This window comes from Tachyglossus aculeatus, chromosome 4 (genome assembly GCF_015852505.1).
Source record: "Tachyglossus aculeatus isolate mTacAcu1 chromosome 4, mTacAcu1.pri, whole genome shotgun sequence".
NCBI classification, from domain to species: Eukaryota; Metazoa; Chordata; class Mammalia; order Monotremata; family Tachyglossidae; genus Tachyglossus; species Tachyglossus aculeatus.
Genome location: NC_052069.1, coordinates 94870764 through 94893439, shown reverse-complemented (window position 1 = coordinate 94893439; position 22676 = coordinate 94870764). Strand labels below are relative to the sequence as shown.

The 22676-nt window shown below is 40.1% G+C and overlaps 1 protein-coding gene across 1 annotated transcript in view; it reads right to left on the bottom strand.

Annotated features, from left to right (window-relative positions):
• Nucleotides 1–365: 365 nt before the first annotated feature.
• Nucleotides 366–22676, bottom strand: part of MMP16 (matrix metallopeptidase 16) — a 153427-nt gene continuing 131116 nt past the window's right edge. The window contains exons 9-11 of the mRNA XM_038745646.1: nt 14189–14339; nt 3932–4047; nt 366–1837 (exon numbers count right to left, since the gene is read on the bottom strand). Of these exons, the coding sequence (XP_038601574.1) occupies nt 1503–1837; nt 3932–4047; nt 14189–14339 (602 nt within the window). The 3' untranslated portion in view covers nt 366–1502. The remainder of the gene's footprint in view (nt 1838–3931; nt 4048–14188; nt 14340–22676) is intronic.

The following is a 22676-nucleotide window of genomic DNA, read 5'->3' as shown; positions in this document are numbered from 1 at the left end:
CTGTCAGTGATCTTTTGGACGGCTAAATTCCAGAGGTCTCACTAACCCTTTGAGAACTATGGTCAGCATGCAGTAGGTTATGCACGGGAGGATAGTCATGCAACATAAGAGTCATCATTTTAGGTTATCCTTGAAACTGTAATGCTACCTGGGTAGCATTACTGAGGCAAATTGAATTTTCATGCGAAGGTGCTTAAAGCAGAAATTCAGTGAGTCTATGATAAAAGACTAGGCTAGAAAACTGTAGCTAGTTGTTCAAAAAATTTCTAGTTAAGAGTGCTAGAAGTTATTAAAATATCTTTTTTGCCAAAAATGTTCAGGCAAATATCATCTTTTCTGTTTGGTATAAATGTTATGTACCAATATTGTAAATGATAAAAAAGGTCTTTCACAATTATAGGATATCTTTGCTTTAAAAATCTGAAATTCTTAAATTTGCATTTCTTTTGACAACATACGCCCAGTCCTATAATTTAGAAGAAACCAAGATGAGTACTCCTAATACTCTGAAAATGGATCCTATAGTTCTCAAAGGGTAACACCAATGTAATACTGGTGTCAAATATCTTGGTAATGTTACTGTTACTCTTAATTCACAGTAATCCACTTCAGAGACATACTGCTTCTCGCTATTTTGGGAATGAGGGTTCATGACAGACCCATGAAAGACCTCAGGAAAATGGTCTGTTCTACCTTTAGGGGGGAAAAAAATGAAAAAGACATCCTGGAAAACTGACAGGGAGCTGGGAGTGGGAAATCCTCAAAAAAATCAAATGATTCTGTGTTTGAGTAGAATAATGGAATATAGATGTGATAAAACATTGAGGACATAGCTTGGAACAGCAGTATAAAACACAAAATGGATGTGTCATTAAGGCTGTTACTCTATTGCAGATATTTTGGCCCCTTGTCTGTTGGAAAATGGCTGTCCAAACAGTCTAAAGTCCTGCGTGTCATCCAGATCTCCCACCTGACTAAAATCACAGCTAGGAGTGGACTCTATCCATAACCGACTGAAAGCAATCCTCTTTGGAGACAAAGCTGTTTTGGGTCTTCACACTTTCCTGAAAGGTCCACTGGGGGTCGTGCATCCTGTTTGTTCACAATTTGAATATTTAATTATCATTTTTTTTTATGGGATCAGGCTTCAGGGAAACAGAACATTAAAAACGTTGGAGAATGATCTTTTGTTTTTCCTCTTCTTTAGTTAATCCTGAAAGTTTATTGGGCATTGAACGTGCAGAGGAAAGGCATAGAACTGAATGACGAAGAAAGACAAAGGACTGAAGAAACGGCAGATACTGGGTATCATGGAAGCTTCCCAGATAAGCCAACACCCCCTCATGTGCAGGACGGGCGACCCACTGGGTTTTTAACACCAGCCCTGATGCAGGCTATCGGATGCCTGCTCCTAGCTAGGAAACAGCAAACCAGCTTTTGTGTCGGATCTCAAGTTACCACAAACTCCTGTGAAAAAAGAGAAGAAAGCAGAAAGCCCTATATCACACCCACTCCTGCATAGAGCGTTTGCAGTACAGTATGTGGCGGGGTGTTCCTTTCCTCTTGAACTGGAACACAGTGTAAACCAGGACGAGGAGACACAGGGCCAGGATGCAGGGGATGACGATGGCTATGGCTTTCACAGTGCTGGCTGTGTTGTCCAGTTTGATGACAATGTCTACGTCATCCTGGGGACTGTGTCGCTCTTTGTCCCGGTCTGTTGGTCCTTCACAGCCCATAAAGTCCTTGAGGATGGATCTGGGATATCCAGGTTCCACCCTGAGCATCTGGTTATTGAATTTCCAATACTCCTTTCCTTTGTAGAAATATGTGAAGCCTGGAAAATAGAAACATGTTATACATATATATATATATATATATAAAATGTAATACTATGTTTTATATACTATATTATACAATGTAATATATTGTGTATGTATATATATATATATATATATATATATATATAACTTGCTTGCAGAGAATTGATATAATTGGTCTTTCAACTAGCAAAAGACAAGGACTTGTCGGGGTCAGATGTAGTGAAGGAGGATGCTTTGTATGAGATGTGCTTTGTGAGATTTAGGCTCCCACAAATGAATTGGAACAATGGATTTTAAACTTCCTTAGCAACACTACTACAGACACTTGTGTTTGTTTTGTTTTTGCGCTCTTGAACCTATGAATCAGACTGACGTGACAAGGTCCATTTCAACCCATTCCCCACTTTCACGGGCCACTACTTTTAACTTTCCCAGGATGGATCCTTGCTTAGGGATGAAGGGAGAGAGAATCGAGGAAAACTTTGTTTAGGGCCCAGGTGGACCAGATGATTTACCCACTTCTCAGATATCTAACTGGAATTGAGGCTTACAAAACTTAGTGTCTCTTAAGGAATCTTATTTAGCTGGATTACAAATGAAGACTGATAAAATCTGGGATTCCGTCCTGTTCCATGCTATTTAAGTCCACTGCCACATTTCAGATAGAAGCTCAGGACTATACTCCCTGCAACTTTGCCAACTGAAAACAGGTGTACACAGATTTTGATTTTCTGCAGGGAGCTGGTATTTGATCATTCTAATGAAAGCCAATGTAATTACAAAACAAGCCTAGATGAAGAAATGCTGAGTGCCAGCCAATGAACTGAAGCATTATACTTTTCCAGCTGAAAAATGGCATTGATTTGGCAGAGAGCAAACCTTCACAATAGGAGAACTTACTCCTTCTGTTTATAAACCAAATGCAAATAGCTGGAAGTTTTCCAAACTTTAATTTGTATCCTTAGATAACTCCTCTAATGATACAGGTCACCAAAAAAACAAAGCCAGAGTTTTGTCTTCTTAACAGAGTCCCCTGGAGAAGCAGCATGGCTTAGTGGAAGAAGCACGGGCTTGAGAGTCAGCAGTCGTGGGTTCTAATTCCAGCTCCGCCACTTAACAGCTGTGTGACTTCAGGCAAGTCACTTAACTTCTCTGTGCCTCAGTTACCTCATCTGTAAAATGGGGATTAAGATTGTGAGCCCCAAGTGGCACAACCTCATTACCTTGTATCTACCCCAGCGCTTAGAACAGTGCTTGGCTCATAGTAAGCACTTAACAAATACCATCATTATTATTATTATGCAAAATTCTGGGTTTTTTTTTCCTCCAATCATTCAAACAATACCTTGGGCTTGCAATTTTAAGGGAGAGCATGTTGTTTTTTATACTCCTTGGTCCAGAACAAACACAAAAGGTAACTCCTATCTGCATAGGTCATATTAGCCTAGATAATATTTTCATATTTTTCCTGAAAGTTCATTTTCTTTATTAAAGGAATATCATATTTACTCATGTATTTGCCCCACAAATAATTTTTGCCTCTCAAAAATGTAAGTGATTATTATTCTGACCTTCAGGAACCTCATCTATGAAATGGAGATTAAGGCTGTGAGCCCCATGAGGACAGCGACTGTGTCCAACCTGATTGGTTTGTATCTACTCCAGCGCTTAGTACAGTGCCTGGCACAGAGTAAGTGCTAGCAAATATCATTCATTCATTCATTCATTCAATCGTATTTATTGAGCGCATACTGTGTGCAGAACACTGTAGGGTTTCTTCAAGCTAATTGTCAGTATGTAGTGTTTTGCTGATTTTGAAAAACAGTTCATGATCATCTACGCATCTTTTTGACTGTGTTGTGCAAAGACAGAATACTCCAGAAAGACTTTTCAAAGACTTGAACCTATGTAGCTGAAAGAGTTTTTAGAGGACAAATTTACTTTTCATTTTCAAGTATAACTACACAGAATAGCTTGAAAAAGACTGGACCTAATCAATACATAACACTGCTTGATTCGATTAATGATGGGGAAAGGTCAGCTACATAGACACATGCACATGAACACGCATATACACACACAAATATAAACAGAGAATGTCTCTGTACCATTTTCTTTGTGGACAAAGGCTCCCTGAGGAGATTCTGGGATACCTTTCCAGATTGTGATTGGTTTTGGATAACCAGGGTCCATAGATTTCATTTCTTCACTATACCTCCAGTACCTAATTTGAAAAAAGAATAAAAAATGCATATTATTACACCACACTTTCTGTGTATAAAGCACTGAAGGTGAGTTGAACTCATTTTCCCTTTTAAAAAATCAGGGTTTTTTTTCTCCTTTATAAATGAAAGATAGGCAAAATGTTCCATTTCCAAATAGGAAGTGTTTAGAATTTTTTTGTCCATAACCTTGCGTTTGGTCCAGAACAAACACAAAAGGTAACTCCTATCTGCATAGGTCATATTAGCCTAGATAATATTTTCATATTTTTCCTGAAAGTTCATTTTCTTTATTGAAGGAATATCATATTTACTCATGTATTTGCCCCGCACATAATTGAACAATCATTCCAAAAGGAGACCCAAATGGAGAAAGACACTTCATTTGGACAAAACAATAAGTAAGGAATCATCATACCCTGATTTAAAACAAAATAAACTTCTCCACTGCCTGAGGCCAGTCCACAGCAACAAATACATGTCATGCAGTAAATGCAATATTAATGTAATGTAAAGACTTGAGATTTGAATTGTGAAAGAGACTAAATTTAGAGTGGAAGAGCCCTAAAAGAAAGCTTTGATCTTCCCCCTTTGCAAACATGATTTTAAAGAGGTTACTCAATGAATAATTACTCAACAGACAGAAAGCACTGGGTTTGCACATTTTGCTATTGATATACTTTTAGAGAATGTTCCAGCTTGTAGGAGAACTTAAACCTCAGTACATAGTACTGCTGAGTTTCTGTATTTTACATACTCGATTTTGATATTAAGGTGTTCTGACAGGTTTCTGAGGATGAATTCAGCAATGATTGAGGGACGGAAAACAAACTGGGGTTGACAACTGGTTAAATAGTGCATCAGTGATAGTGTCTGGTGTCCTCCTGTTTAAGTGAGGCGGGGACTTATATACGTTTTCCATTTGGAGGAGGTTTAGACCTTGATTCTGGGGTAGCTATATATAGCTACTTTGACAAGAAGCTGAGACCCTCAACAGCCCTATTATGCTTTCTGAATACTGTGTTCATGATCTGGCGTTCCTCTCCCAGATTGCTCTTCTTTCTATTTGTGGTAGAAACTGAGATTCAGACAATCTGTAAATTGATGGAATGATGTTCATGTCGACCTTCAAAACAAATGGAGCCTATTCCACTGCAGACTAAGTTCCCAATATCACATTGAAAAGTGAGAAAAAGTTGGCAGTTTAGAAATAAAATGAAAAAAATAAAATTTGCACTTGAGTATTTGTCGGGCCAGCAGAGAAGTGACTGAGGTTAGCAACAGACACATTATTCACCTTCTTTGAGAGATACATGTGCAATCAGGGAGTCACAAGTCATTCCAAATTGGACCATGGGGCAGCGGACTGATTGGGAAACTAGAAGAGTAGTGACTGCTATGTGCAAATGGAATTAGTGACAATGAAGACCAGTTTAGTAGATTATAAATCCCATGACAGTAGGGAAACACAGCTTATAATTTCTGTGACTGTTCCCTGTACATTAGTTCAGTGTTCTGCATATTGCAGGTGTTCAATTAATATAGGTAATAGCGGTAGTGATGCATGCACTGATGTAAACAGTGGTGCATTCTTCTTGTTTTCTGAGGTTTAGGGATAGATCTAGTTCATTCATCTTCAGCAGCTGACCAATAGGATCACACCCTTCTCAATGGAGGAAAGAAGAACAATTGCATTTTACCTGGAAATGTTGGAGACAAATGGTTTTGTTTGGAAGGCCAGAGACATTTCATTTTCTAGTGAGTGTGATAGCCTTGTTCAACACTACCACAGGGAACAATAAATCCAGGAATTCCAGCTGTGCTACCTGACATACATCCTTGCTGGAGCTAAACAGGGGCCATCTGAAGAGGTGACCTTCCATTTCTTGGGTTTTGCTGCCATTATCCCACATTCTGGGTGAGGTTTCCAGTTTCTAAGTGCTAATCCAAAAGGTATGATTTATCCTTTTGAAATCAACTGCATATAATTCACATGCTTTTAAGTGCTCAGTAGTTTTCAACTTCTTTGCTGGGTATAGATAAGACTTGCACATGGGTGATTGTGGGTGAAACTTGTTTTTAACAGATACAGGGGAGTTTGTTTCAATGGATCATTTTTAATACAAAGGAAGCTATAGTGCATTAACTGGGAGGAGTGTTAAGACTGTAGAAGCAGTGTGGCCTAGTTAAAAGAACACAAGCCTGGAGTCAGAAGACCTAGGTTCTAATCCTAGCTCTGCCACTTGCTTGCTGTGTGACCTTGGGCAAATCACTCAACTTCTCCATGCCTCAGTTTCCTCAACTGTAAAAATGGGGATTGACCTGTTCTCCCTACTATTTAAACCATGAATCTCATGTGGAACAGGGACTGTGTCTGACCTGATAACCTGTGTAACCCAGCACTTAGAACAGTGCTTGACACATGGTAGGCTCTTAACAAATACCGTAATCTCTCTCTCTCTTCAGTATATATGTGTGTATATTGTGTTGTCATGTTCTGTACATTTTAGAGGCTATTTGAACCCAGTATAATCTGGAAGCAAATGATCAAGCAAATTTGCCCTGGTCATTGTAGAGCAGTCCAAAGACTTATTTTCCTATTAGTTGCTTCTACTTTCTTCTCCATTTCTACTGCAGATGTTTCAAGACATCCCTGCTCAAGAGTGTCCATAGGCTAACAGCTGAAAAGGTGGGAAAGAAAGCTAAGTAACCAAAATATTAAAGAAGATGGAATGACATTTAACTGTACTGACATGTCAAATTCCCAATGTGCTCCCATGTCAAGCTTGAAATTTTGAAAAGAAACTCTTTCTTTTGCTAGCTGAAGACACACCGCCCACCCATTTCTAAAACATGGATATACCCTAACATGTCACGGCAACTAGAGAAATGTGTTTCTAATTTTGTAAATCAAAAATCACCTCCCTACTGCCATAGCCAAGATAAATTTTGATTACCCCCCCCCCAAAAAAAAAAAAAGTGTGGGGAATGACAAACACTCAAGAATCAAGGAGGTTTGACAGGGATAGGCTTTGCAACTATAGCAACACCCTATATGTGCAACTTTCCTACAGTGTGTGTGAAGGGTGACTAATCTGACCCCTTAGTGTAGCTCATCTAAAACTAACTTCTTTGAACCTATCAAGCTCAAACAAGTTATAATATAAAGTTTACAATTCCCAGAAAATGAATAAAAAAGGATGAAAGACAAACAGTATGCAAATTCATAGCAGGCATTGTAACTATAATTGTGCTATTGTTTAAGTGCTTACTATGTGCCAAGCATTGTAACAAGCATTGGGGCAGTTAAGAGAATAAGCAGACAGGACACAGTCCCTGTCCCACGTGGGACTCACTGAATAAGGGGAAGGAAAAACAGCTTTTTAATCCCCATTGTTCAGACATAGTAATATAATTGTGGCATTTGTTAAGGGATTACTATGTGCCAAGAGCCAGAATAGTTCCAAGATAATCAGGTTGCGGGGCTCACAATCTAAGGATGAGGAAACTGAGGAAAAGAGAAGTTATGTGACTTGCCCAAGTCACAAATAAGGCATAACTGGCATTAGAACGAAGGTCCACTTTGTTTCCACTTGGCCAAGCTATTTCTCTCGGAAGTTGAGAACCCAGCCCCAGAGCACTTATATTAATATTCTTTATTCTAGCTCTCCCATCTGTAATATTTTTTAATGTCTGTCTCTCCTTGTAGACTGTAAGGATGTAGATTATGTCTAATGACTCTACTGTGTTCTTTCCCAAGTACTTACTACAGTGCTCTGCACACAGTAAGAGCTCAATAAATACCATTGATTGACTACTATTAAAGCAAAGACTTAGGACAGAAGGTGGTAATATATTTAGCATGGGGTTGGATAAATACCATTTGTTGATTTCATCCCTTCTGTTTCTATGTTTTGGGGCACCTGTGGTGATGCACTCTCTGTTTTGACTAGAGGATCGGGTTTTGTATTTAGGTCTGGTCCCACCCCATTTTCCAGTCTCTTTCAGTCTATCTGCAACATGGCTTAGTGGAAAGAGCACGGGCTTGGGGGTCAGAGGATGTGGGTTCTAATCCCGGCTCTGCCACTTGTCCGCTGTGTGACGTTGGGCAAGTCACTTAACTTCTCTGTGCCTCAGTTACCTCATCTGCAAAATGGGGATTAAGATTGTGAGCCCCATGTGGGACAACCTGATTACCTTGTGTCTACCCCAGCACTTAGAACAGTGCTTGGCACGTAGTAAGCACTTAACAAATACAATTATTATTATTATTTTTATCTCTGTTTCCTCTGGGATACTTCAGTGGGGTTAAATCTCTCTTCCTCTCTGCCCTTAGGCCCTACATCGGATCTCATAGGCAGGACCATTCAAGGCAATTCCCAAGGATGTTACAACTCAATCCCCTCTACACTTTACTAAGAGCTAGCCATCATTAAGTGCTTTCTTATGCTTCTTTCTAAATTTCATATCTCTGTGGAATGCTGAAATTTTCCATAATGGACCAGAATGAGACAACGTCAAGTTTTAATGTTCCCATTAGTGATATGATGAATAGGGTTTCTAATATAGAAAATGAGTACGAGACGCCAGTATCATTTTGAAGAAACATGAAAATGATAAGAAAGGATAGAGACGTCATTCATGAATATGCTAACAAGAATGGAGACTGTGGCATGACTCAGTTGGTGGATTGCCCTCGTGGATAGTACAATGCCTTCATTACAGTTTTGTGACCTGTCTGTGGAATTCATTCATTCACTCAATCAATCGTATTTATTGAGCGCTTACTGTATGCAGAGCACTGTCCTAAGCGCTTGGGAAGTACAAGTAGGCAACATATAGAGATGGTCCCTACCCAACAACGGGGAATGAAGGGGTTGCTATGCTAGGTGCCTGTGGAATTGCTTTTTGATCATAATTTGGCCCCAACACACTCAAAACTCATTTTTTTTTGCTAAGGAATATTTACCCTATTCATTTGGTGAACTTGACTGAAAAGAAGAAAATTCCTCCATTATAAGTCTCCATTTATAACTGTCTTAAACGATCGAGAGGGAAAACAATAATTGATAGGCTTCTAAAAAGAATTACTGTTCAGCTGACCTCTTTCTGCAGAAACTCATTTCACGGTTCAAGGTTAATCTCCCGACAGTAGTTAAAGGAAGTCTCCTTGTGTATGTAAAATGTAAAAGTGATCAGCTAGTCACACGATCCCATTTTGCAGTTGCCTTAGCAGCTGATACTCTGTACCCTGTTTATAATGATAAGCAGCGCGGCTTAGCAAAAAGAGCTTGAACCTGGGAGTCAGAGGATGTGGGTTCTAATCCCACCTCTGCCACTCATCTGCTGTGTGACTTCAGACAAGTCGGTTCAATTCTCTTTGCCATGGTTACCTCATTTGTAAAATGGGGATTAAATCCTCCTCCCTCCTACTTAAAATATAAGCCCTTTTTGGGACACAGACTGTAACCAACCTGATTCTCTCGTATCTACCCCAGCATTTAGAGCAGTGTATGACACATAATAAGCTTAACAAATACCATTAAAAAATCCTCAGATATAAAATGGGGATTAAATACTTGTTCTCCCTCCCTCTTAGATTGTGAGTCCCATGCAGGGTAGACCCTGTCCCACCTCGTTATTGTTATTTATCTACCACAGGACTTGGTCAATCAATCAATCATATTTTTTGAGCACTTGTGCAGAGCATTGTACTAAGCACTTGGGAGAATACAATATAACAATGTAACAAATACATAGTCTATATTAGATGTTTAATAAATACCATAATAATTACATTAGGAGAATAATGTTGCTATTGATCAGTACACAGACATGCCTACTTTAATCTATGTCTTAATTACATTCCTTAGTTTCAATTTCTTAAGAACCTTAATGTGAATGGAGACTAACTTGTTTTAATTAAAAAAAGAGAGACACAATGCTGCCTTCCAGTGGCTTTTAATTCAAAATAAGTCCTACATGTCTCTTTTATTTCTCCCATGTATCTGAAACAAGCAGCACTGTTTTACATTTTGCTCAGAAATAAACATAATGGACACATATATATGCTTAACCAGAGCAGGGGAATAAACCTCTAACAGTGCATTTAGGAGAAGTTATGTTATAAACAATACTTAGTAAGAAATGGAGTAGGGTACAGACCTATTCCCACTGGTGGTCAGTAGCCTATTATAACAATTATTTTTACAGAACTCATGTTTTTCTATCCTCTTCACATTTTATATTCCTTACATATTCATCTGAGTTTCATTAAGCTTGCTATGCCACTAACTAGTAACTTCTCCATTAATAGGGTATTCCTCTGATAGTTTCCTTATTTGTTCTTTTGCAAAAGATATTTTGGGGGAGTTCTTTTTTATGGTATTTTTAAGTGCTTATAATGTGCCAGACATTGTTCGAAGCATTTTATATCTAAAGTTGCATACAAAGTAATACAAAATGGATACAAAGCAGATACAAAGTAATCAGCTTGGACATAGTCCATGTCCCACATGGAGCTCACAGTCTTAGTCCCCATTTTGCCAATTAGGTAACAGAGAAGTTAAGTGACTTCCCCAAGTTCACACAGCAGACGAGCGGCAGAGATGGGATTATCATTATTACTATATTAAAATGATATAATAAAAAAGTGCTTAACAAGTACCATTATTATTGTTATATATTTGCTATTATTGTTATGCTACATAACAATAATAATAATTATGGTACTTGTTAAGTGCTTTACTATGTGCCAAGCACTGTTCTAGACTGTGAGCCCGCTGTTGGGTAGGGACCGTCTCTATACGTTGCCAACTTGTACTTCCCAAGCACTTAGTACAGTGCTCTGCACACAGTAAGTGCTCAATAAATACGATTGAATGAATGAATGAATGTTCTAAGTGCTGGGGTAGATACAAGTTAATCATGTTGGAACTGTCCCTGTCCCACATGGAGCTCACACTCTTAATCCCCATTTTACAGATGAGGCAACTGAGGCCCAGAGAGGTGAAGTGACTTGCCCAAGGTCACACAATAAACATGTAGCAGAGGTGGGATTAGAGTCCAGGTCCTTCTAACTCCCAGGCCCATGCACTATTCACTAGGCCATGCTGCTTCTTGATTTGAAGGAGCAACCTAGATATAGGTATCAATTACAATTTTGCTCCAGTGTCAATATGATTCCTCCACATTTTCTTGGGGAAAGTGGGGATGCCGCCACCACACAGCACCTCTTACCTCGCCTTGACGCTCCAATCATAATGAAAAGACTTAGTACAAGCTGAGTGGATGTTTGTTACTGGGGATCCCAGGTGGGGGATTGGATTATTCACTATAACCACTGCAGTCTTGGATACAGTTGCATTTACAAATTACACTCCAACAGATTTCCAGACAATTCATGTGGTCCATAACAGTGTCACTAAGGAAGATGCAGAGTATTGGTAGGGGAGGCAGACAATATTCCCATATGTGCTCTAGGGGTGTGGATCAGCACCTTTAGTGATTGGGGCTTCATTTGATTCATTTATTTTTTGTAATAAATGTCCTTTTGTATAGTAAGTATAATCTTCAAATTTGAAGGACAGCTATATGCTTAACTGTCAAATGAAGAGAAGAAATAGGGAAGGTGGTGTATAAGAATTCGCCCACTGTAAGAAATAATGAGCCACAATGCATTTTTCAGAAGGATCATGTTCTATGGAAACAGCATGGGCCTGGGAATCAGAGGACCTGGGTTCTAATCCAAGTTCTGCCACATTAACTAGAGATTAGAATTGACAAAGCAGTTAAGAAAAAATTCTGGTAGGATGAAAGAATGTACAAGTACTGAGAAACCCCATCACAATTAATCAATCAATAAGTAATAATTGCCAATTTGTACTTTTTCATTCAATCGTATTTATTGAGCGGTTACTGTGTGCAGAGCACTGTACTAAGCGCTTGGGAAGTACAAGTTGGCAACATATAGAGATGGTCCCTACCCTTCCTATCTTTATTTTAGTGTTTGTGTCCCCCACTAGATTGGAAACTCCCTGAGGGCAGGGATCTTATCTACTAATTCTATTCTACTCTCCCAAGCATTTAGTTGAAGGCTCTGCACATAGTAGGTGTTCAAAGTAGCATGGCCTAGTGGACAGAGTACAAGCCTGGGAGTCAGAAAGACCTGGGTTCTAATTTTAGCTCTGCCACTTGTCTGCTGTGTGACTTTGGGCAAGTCACTTAACTTCTTTGTGCCTCAGTTACCTCATCTGTAAAATGGGTTTTAAGACTGTGAGTCCCACGGGGCTGTGCCCAACCTGATTAGTTTATATCTACTCCAGCACTTAGAACAGTGCTTGACACATAGTAAGTACAAAACAAATACCAGTATCATTATTATTGTTATTCATTCATTCATTCAATCGTATTGTATTAACAGAATCTAAAGATTATGTACATAAGTGTTTCAGGTGGCTGTGAGTTCTTAATCAATCAAACAATGGATTGTATTTATTGAGTGTTTACTGTGTGCAGAGCACTGGAGTGAGTGCTTGGGAGAGTACGATACCACAGAGTTGGTAACACGTTCCTGGCCCACAGTGAGTTTACAGTCTAGATGGGGAGACAGATGTTGATATGAATAATTTACAGATATGTACATAAGTGCTGTGGGGCTGAGGGTGGGGTAAATACTAAGTGTTCACAGGGTATGGATCCAAGTGTGCCATCTTAAATGCTTAGATGGCATAGAAATGCTTGAAATAGCAGTTTGGCAGATATAGGGTTGGAAGGTGAAAACGTAATTAGGGAAGGCCTCTTTGAAGAGATGTTATTTCTAGGGGGTGGTTAAAAATAGAGTAGTCATCTGTCAGATGTGAAGGGGGAGAGAACTGTACTTCCCAAGTGCTTAGTACAGTGCTCTGCACACAGTAAGCGCTCAATAAATATGATTGAATGAATTAATTAATTCCTTTCAAGAATGATGCACACAGAGTAGGTTAGTTTGAGACGAATGAAGAGTGCAAACTGGGGCATAGTAGGAGAGATTAGAAAAAACAGGAGGAAGAGAGCTGACAGTACTTTAAAGAGTCAGGAGTTTCATCTTGATGCTTACAGGAATGGGCAAACATTGGAGGTCTACAAGTCATGGGGAAACTAGTGCAGAATGATGTAGGCAACAGTATGAAGTATGATTGGAGATGAGAGGCGCCAAAAGCAGGGAGCTCAACAAGGAAGTTGATGCAGTAGTCAAGCTGAGATATGAAAAGTGCCTGACCATTTGTATGGAATGGAGAGGAAGGACGAAAACCTGGCAATGTAAAGAACTGATGGGACATGGTGACAGGCTGACTATGGGACATGGTGACAGGCTGACTATGGGACTGAAAAAGAAAGAAAAGTTAAGGATAATGCTGAGATTACAGGCTTGAGAGAAAGCAAAGAGTTGTATTGTCAACTTTGATGGGAACGTTGGAGAAGGAAAGATTATGAATTCAGTTTTGGAGCTTTAGAGATTGAGGTGATGATAGAACACTGACATTTAACATGCCAGCAGTGTGGCTTAGTGGATAGGGCACGGACTTGGGAGTCAGAAAGACCTGGGTTCTAATTCCTGCTCTGCCACATGTCCGCTGTGTGACCTTGGGCAAGTCACTTTACTTCTCTGGGCCTCAGTTCCCTCATCTGGAAAATGGGGATGAGTATGGATCCCATATGGAACATGAGTCTGATCTGATTAACTTGTATCTACCCCAGAGCTTAGAGCAGCATTTGGCACTTAGTAAGTACTTAACAAGACCATAATTATTATTTATTATTATGTCATATCTGTCATTGTTATTTGGGTGATGGTTGATATACAATTTTAAAAGGAGGCACAAACTGTAGACTGTAGACTGTGAGCCCGCTGTTGGGTAGGGACCATCTCTATATGTTGCCAACTTGTACTTCTCAAGCGCTTAGTACAGTGCTCTGCACACAGTAAGCGCTCAATAAATACGATTGAATGAATGAATGAAACTGTACTATTTGTATGTACAATGGTAGTCAAAGGCATGTATATGGAACTATATTTAGCTAGGTCAATGCTAGATAATATGATTGCCTTAGGATGATGTATGAACCAATTAAAATCCTCCTTTGTAGATAATCTATACTCACCTGTCTCCCTTGAAGAAGTAGGTTTTCCCAACATCCTCCCACCAAATGGCTGAATCAATACCATGAGGAGGAATTCCACTTCCGAGTGATATCAAATCATGCGGATAACCTGGCTGAAGTGTAGTATCCTTGAAGACCCAGTATTTGTTACCTAGAAAAGATTCCAAAGATACACAGTATAGTTAATCTCAGACAATGATAGAAAAAATGATTCCAGGTGAACATGTTGCTATGTTAACCAAGCAATCACTGGTAATTATTGAGTGCTTACTTTGTGCAAAGCATGGGATTAAGTGCTTGGGAGAGAACAATAAAATTGGTAGAGATGATCCTTACTCTCAAGGATTTCAGGGAACATCCTGCTGTGTTTTTATTTTCCCTAATTATGAAGAAACTGTGAAATGAAACCATTCTACCTCCCACTGTTCCCAGGCACATGAGAGACAGAAGTCAATGGGGAGCCTGGGAGTGAATGGCAGCAATCAGAATGGCTTCCCTTCTCCTCCCCCACCAGCAACAGCTATGTTAGGCTTGAAAGAGGCATAAACCTGGCTCCACTGAAAAATGATAAGGTAGACAGAGACATTTTTGAGAATTGATCTCAATATATTTTCCTGTAAAATGGGTAGTGTATGTAGGAAATGACCCTCAACTGAGCATAAAATAATTTGACTAATGCCCACATCCTGACTATGGTGGGGGAATTGTGGAGTTAGAAATGACCCTATGAACGAGAAGCAGAGAGGCTTTAGTGGACAGATCATGGACCTGGGAACTAGAAGGACCTGTGTTCTAATCCCATCTCTGCCACCTGTCTGCTGTGTGACCTCGGGTAACTCATTTTACTTCTCTGTTTCTCAGTTCCCTCATCTGTAAAATGGGGATTGAGACTGTGAGCCCGAGGTGGGTCAGAATTGTGGAGGTGGACTTGGGAATCATCCATAAAGAGATGGTAGTTGAATCCATGGAAGCAAATGAACTCTCTAAGGGAGTGGGTTTAGATGAAAAATAGAAAGGGGACCCAGAACTGAGCTGAAAGAGCCTCCCAAAATTAGAGAGTGAAAATTCAGTACTTTGTGTAAAGTAAAATATAATGAAGATATTGAATGGTATGGATAATTTTATTTTTCCTCTCCTTTCTCTTCTGCCCTATAAGAAAAGAACACGAAGGGACTCAATGAAATAAACTTAAAATGAATGAAAGAAAATGATTTCTGAGATTCAGAATTGATCTGCTGCATCCAGAATCACAGGAAATTACTAAGGCATATAACACAGTAAAAATCAGATAAGGATTATGGACATAGAACAAGAAGATTATCATCTGCAGCTACATTCATTGGAATGAAGTTAGAAAGACCATCAGGAATCATGCTTCAATCAATCAAACAATCAAATGCATTTATTGAGCGCTTACTGTGTGCAGAGCACTGTACTAAGTGCTTGGGAAGTACAAGTTGGCAACATATAGAGACAGTCCCTACTCAACAGTAGGCTCACAGTCAAGAAGACAGAGACAGAGAACAAAACCAAACATATTAACAAAATAAAATAAATAGAATAGATATGTACAAGTAAAATAAATAAATAAATGGAGTAATAAATATGTACAAACATATATACATATATACAGGTGCTGTGGGGAAGGGAAGGAGGTAAGACGGGGGTGGAGAGGGGGATGAGGAGGAGAGGAAGGAGGGGGCTCAGTCTGGGAAGGCCTCCTGGAGGAGGTGAGCTCTCAGTAGGGCCTTGAAGGGAGGAAGAGAGCTAGCTTGGCGGATGTTGGGAGGGAAGGCATTCCAGGCCAGGGGGATGACGTGGGCTGGGGGATGACGTGGGCCAGGGGTCGACGGTGGGACAGGCAAGAACGAAGCACGCTGAAGCACGCTGAGGAGATTAGCGGCAGAGGGGCAGAGGGTGCGAGCTGGGCTGCAGAAGGAGAGAAGGGAGGTGAGGTAGGAGGGGGAGAGGTGATGGACAGCCTTGAGGCCAAGGGTGAGGAGTTTCTGCCTGATGCGCAGATTGATTGGTAGACACTGGAGATTTGCCCTGGGGAGTAACATGCCCAGAGCGTTTCTGGACAAAGACAATCCGGGCAGCGGCATGAAGTATGGACTGAGGTGGGGAGAGAGAGGAGAAGATTTTTCTACTTCTCTGGAGGTTATAAAGGGGTTTAATTTGTGGAATGAGATTAAATATCTACAGTGGGAGCACACTCAATCTGGTGATATATCACTGATTTTTTTTTGGATGACAAATTCCTATAGTTTTATCACAGTAATAAATACATTTATTTGCAAAATGTGGACATAAAATTTTGGATTCCACCTGCTACTTAAAGTTTAGAAGTGAATGCATTTGCCTAGTTGAATTTAGATTCACCTGATACTTTTATACCTAAACTTGTCCCATTTTTTTCCATGAAAATAAAATAATTGACAGGGAAGTTGCAATTAATTATAGAACTCTCCACAACTTTAAGAAAATACCATAGTAATAATAATAATAATAATAATAATAACAATAATAATAATAATAGCATTTATTAAGTGCTCACTATGTGCAAAGCACTGTTCAAACCATCCCAGTGGCAGGTCTTATGATTTTATTTATTACACTTAAGAATATGGTTGGAAAGTCTGTTCTCCAAATACAAAGTTAGCCTGCATAAATATTTTATAAGGAAACTTAACTTCACCCGCAAAGACCTAGGATCATGTCCATGCTAGAGTCAGTGGTATGGAATATCCAAAAAGCTGTTCCACTGTTCATTTTATATTTTTGTTATTCCTCTGGGGTATTGAATAAGGGAAACCTTAAAAAAAATGCAAAAAAGAAAAGGAAGCTTGATCCACTGGCCTGCAACTCAGCAATTTACAGGCTGCTCTCCTTTTTATCACATTTTTAATTAGGAAAGGGTATATAGTTTCAATCCCTCCCATGCTGGTTTTATAGAGAAAATCTTTTATCAGCTCCTCTCAGCTGCTTGTCACCAACTTTCAGGCAGAGGGCCTCTAAGGTGAATTAGTATGGGAGCTTGCTCTTCCATAGCAAATCACTGAACCATCTATTTTCCCAAGCAAACCTCCCAGTGTCCCCACCCCACTTTGGTTACTAAGCTTCCCACTAGCTCTGCAGGGCCCAGGCTCCGGGTGAGGCTGGATGCTTTGCATATAGTAAGCGCTTAATAAATGCCATCATTATTATTATCAAGCCCACAGACGCTATATATTTTTCCAGTGTGTCGGCGGGAGAGGAAAAGATGTGAGAATGAGCAAGAACTACAGCTTCTCTAGGGAATTCCTGTCATTCTCTCTGTTTGCTTTGTTTTCCACATCCTTTAGCAGGGCGTTTCCACTCTGGAATCCTGGGGTTTTCTTTCTGTAAAGGTGGGTTGTGGACATGTTTTTTGACATTTCCTTTTTAAGGGGCAAAAACATCTTTCAGAAGGTCGCTATATGACCTTTGTCCTTCTTTGCTAGAGGATGCTCAGGTTTTAAAAACTGATCATCAGTCCTTTTCTAAAAAATCAAAATTCAGTAAACTCATCTGAAGCCCAGATGTTACATAGCTGTCTGTTCTATAGTAATATCGTACACTCCCAAGCACTCAGTAATAATAATAATAATAATGTTGGTATTTGTTAAGCGCTTAGTATGTGCCAAGCATTGTTCTAAGCGCTGGGGAGGTTACAAGGTGATCAGGTTGTCCCACGGGGGGCTCACAGTCTTAATCCCCATTTTACAGATGAGGTAACTGAGGCACAGAGAAGTTAAGTGACTTGCCCAGTCACACAGCTGACAGAGTGCTCTGCACACAGTAAAAGCTCAATAAATACGATTAACTGACTGACTGCTTGGATGCAACTCACCAGTGAACAGTACTTGAAATACAGCAAAAACAATTGCCCACCTGCCATGAATTTGGGGGGCTACAGTTTGAATTTTTCATGAATTAAGATGTCAACAATTATGATGTACAGTTTTAGTTTTGCAAATTGTTGTAAAGAGAAGGCCCATTATTAGTTTTTTGTGTGTTTCCTGATGATGATGAGGCTGTGGGGCACCTCAGTTTTTTAGGAATTTTTCATGGATGACAATTGCTCAATACACAAGATTCACGCTAGAAATGTTAACTTCTACAGCTACAAGTCAGCAGCTAACAGTGTCTTGGTCGGTTTCAGGCTGTTTTCTCAATTTGTTTTAAGTGAATCCATTTTCAGTTCCTTGCTGACACTTTATCTGGCTCAGCCACCTGCTTATATTATGCTGAATCCCCAATACCATTAATCCCCTGCACCCCTTTGTAAACAGGCAGGAAAAAGAAAATATTGTAGAGGCTTTGTAAAAGAATAGAGAACATTAAAGGAATCCATGAAAAACACAATTCATGACTGACCTGAAGAGGCTGACAGTTTATTTACTTCTCAAGAAACTTCAGAATAGGTACGACAGGGTGAGGTTGTTGAACTTTAGACATTTCCAGACAGTTATTCCCTAGATACTTTAAAATTGGTATCCTAGCCTTCTCACCAGGGAATATCTGGTTTTAAATTCATGACCTATTTGATGTCAGATTCCATAGCAATATTCCATATAAAATCTTGGTTCTCTGCTTAGCTCTAGAATTATTGGCTCTAGAATTGTGAGAAGCAGCCTGGGTTAGAGGAAAGAGCACAGGCTTCGGAGTCAGAGGACTTGGGTTCTAATCCCAGTTCTGCCACTTGTCTGTTGTGTGACCTTGGGCAAACCACTTCACTTCTCTGTGCCTCAGTTACCTCATCTGTAAAATGGGAATTAAGACCGTGAGCCCCAAGTGAGACAACCTGATTACCTTATATCTACCCCAGTGCTTAGAATAAGAAGTGTTTAACAAATACCATTATTAATTATTATTAATTCTTCCACAGACATCTCTTTTCCTGGCCATTCCTTTTCTATCTTCCCCTCTGTATCCTGTTTCTTCTCCTACTGCCTCTTCACATAGACATAGGCAATCCTCATGTTTTGTTTTTATTCCTTTCCTATTCAATGTACACATTCTCTCAAGGAACATCTCTGCCCTCATGTTCGTTTGTTTTTTTAACTTCCTCTAAGGGTCTATCTTAATCTCTCCTGGATCCTATCTCCTTCAGTCTAGTCTCAGATCTCCCTGTCTTCACATTTTGATCTAGATGACTCATTCCTCCTTAAATTCATGCTGTGAAGAAAGACAGAACTCCAAAGCAGTTTTCAGTGTCCAGTTTCTCTAATGCTAAAGATGTTGCCCTGCTCCCCTAGATCTGAAATCTGGAGGTAATCTTAGAAGCTTCTGGCTTCCACTCTGCTCACACAAGAGCCTGGGCCTGGGAGTCAGAGGACCTGAGTTCCAATCCTGGATCGGCCACACATCTGCTGTGTGACCTTGGGCAATTCAGTTCACTTCCCTGGATCTCAGAGACTTGCTCTCTAAAATGGTGACTAAGATTGGGAGCCCCACTTGGGACATCAGCTTTGTCCAACCTGATCATTTTGTATCTACCCCAAAGCTTAGTACAGTGCCTGGCACGTAAAAAGCACTTAACACATACCATAAAAACAAAAACATTGCTCAGTTCCTTTTAAAATCTCATTCCCAAACATTAAATTTCTCATTCAGGTCCTAATCATCTCCTGCATAGTTTACTACAGCCTCTTGCTTTTTGGTCTCCAATTTAAAATATCTACCACTGCAGCTAAAATTGTCCTTCACACCTGCCACATTGACTGGGTCACCTCTCCAGTGGCACCTCATGGTTCTCTAATTCAACTACAAAGCTCTGCCTTCTGGCTCCACATGGCTTGTTTAACCTCATTTCCTTCACAGCCCAGTCCACACTGCTGATTCAGCCAACCTGCATTCTTTTAGCCATTTGTCTCAGTCCTCCCTCTTCCAACTGTAAACTTCTGTCACATTCTCCCTTATTGTGAGAAAGAGTATGCCCCCCCCACCACACCACATCTCCCCCCTCTTTTAAAGTCAGTTTATAGCTCTTTCTTCACAAATTCCCCCACCAATTCTCTATTACACCCAAACTGCCACCCAATCTTGTCAATAAATTAATTATTACAGAGATGGTCGAGCTGTCCTTCCCCAAATTCACCTACCCTTTCTCTATCACACCCAAACCAATGCCACTCAGTCTTCACAACAAATTCATTACAACAAAGATGACAGCTATACAGCCTGCCTGTACGTGCAACATACGTTTGTCTAACTAGTCTCCTGTGCTACGCTATAAACCCCTTGAGGTAAGAGCTGGTCTATAATAAATAATCCAAAGTGCCCATCACAGTGCTCCGCACTCTATGGATACAAAATAAAAATACTTAAAGTTATTAACAAAAGGAGGGATTGGGTTTATTTTACCTCTTGAGTGCCAGTCTCCATCGGTACATAGTTGAACCCACAGAGTGGGTCTGCCTAATCTGAACCCAAAATTTGTGGCAGGAAAACAAAAGAAAAACAACTGTTGTGATCATAACATAATGGTAACAATAGCATACAGATACTTTAATACACAAGTGCCTCTGGTTCGAACAACTGTTTCCTCCGATTGAATTAAAGCCTGGTTTCCCCTAGCTTATTTATGTGCCACTGTGGAGACATGGGACTGCAATGGGAAGGTGTATCTGCCTGGTGCCTGGTTGGCTACACCTTTCAGAGTCCAATTTATAGCAAGTTGAAACAGTTCTACAGAAATCATGTTTCATATATCCTATGTAATAGCCAGCTGAGGATAGGATAATTCAGTCCTCAATATTTTGTCATAAAACAGCATAATAAAGAGTGCCCATTAATTAGGTTTATATCAAACAGTCTGATTTTCAGCTGGTCTATCATCTTTGGGGTACCTCTATCCCACCAGATCCTTTATATTTGGTATTTTTATTTGAAATTTCCATCCTCCCTCTGCTTTGGCTCCTGCCACCAGGTCCTACAGCTCGTGCTTGTAGGGAGCTAATGAATATAATGTAGCAAAGGAGGGGTTGGGTTCACTGTAACACTATGCTTTGAGTTCTGTGGATTTGCACAAATAATCTTTTAATAGTAACTCTGGTTTTAGTTAAGACTGTAAGTTCTAGAATGTAAGCTCGTTGTGGGCAGGGAACATGTCTACCAACTCTACTATATTGTAATAATAATAATAACAATAAACAATAATAGTTCTGGTATTTGGTAAGCACTTACTGTGTGTCAGGCTCTGTACTCTCCCAAGAGTTTAGTATAGTGCTCTGTACACAATAAACACTTGGTAAATATGATTGATTCATAGTTAGGTCTTATTATGTGCCCAGCACTGTACTAAGCACTGGTGTGGATATAAGACAAATCAGGTAGGGTACAGTCTATGTCCCACAAGGGGCTCACAGTCCAAGAAGGAGGGGAGAAAGTGTTGAATCCTCAATTTGCAAGTGAGGAAGCTGAAGCATAGGGAAGTTAAGTGGCTTGCCCAAGGATACACAGCAGGCAAGTGGTGGAGCTAGGATCTTAATACAACATTATATGACATAATTTGATAAAAAGCTGTTGTTTCTGGTTTGTAGAAGTATCCAATATTCTCCCCCTGTAAGCTAGTTATGAACAGGGAACGTCTACCCACTCAGTTGTATTGAACTCTCCCAGGCACTTAGTACAGTGTGCTCTGCACAAAGTAAGTGCTCAATAAAAACCACTAATGATGATGACAGTGATAATTCTAGAGTATCGTCAGTGGCCAGCCTAGCATATGATTTCTGTGTTAGACTCAAGGGAATAACACAGAATATTTTTTCTCATGAGGCTGAGCCCTTCTGCCTGTCTCCTGACTAGGCCGGGGATCCACTTAATTAGTGACTGCAGTTAGGAAGTACGGTCAGCTCTGTGCTGTGCTGCCCTTTTCCTCGTCATTCTTTTCATCCTCCTCCTAGTGTCCATGGAATGAAGGGCAGGGGAACAGGACAGGGAGAGAGAGAAGCCTGAAATCTTCTGTCAGGAGAAGGTACCTCTGTGGGGAATATACTGGGATGTCCTTGGAGAAGGCTAGTGGTTACTAACTCCCAAAACATCAGCTCTCCATTATGTAACCTTGGCTTTACTGACATTGTCCTTTCCTGGTTCATTTCCTATATCTCCGGCCTCTACTCTTTGTCTCGTTCGCTGGCTCTTCCTCTGCCTCCTGCACTCTAACTATGGGAGTCCCTCAAGGTCTCTTAACTGGCTTTTACTGTGTGCAGAGCACTCTGTCAGCTGTGTGACTTTGGGCAAGTCACTTAATTTCTCTGTGCCTCAGTTATCTCATCTGTAAAATGGGGATTAAGACTGTGAGCCCCCCATGGGACAAACTGATCATCAACATGCCCCTTTCAAGAGCTTGATTTCAACATTAAGCTTACCATATACATGACTGGGAAGCAAAAGGACAATTCCTTTAAAAAGATTATAACCATGCACTGAATACCATAAAGAGTACAGGCCCTTTTCCCAGTAG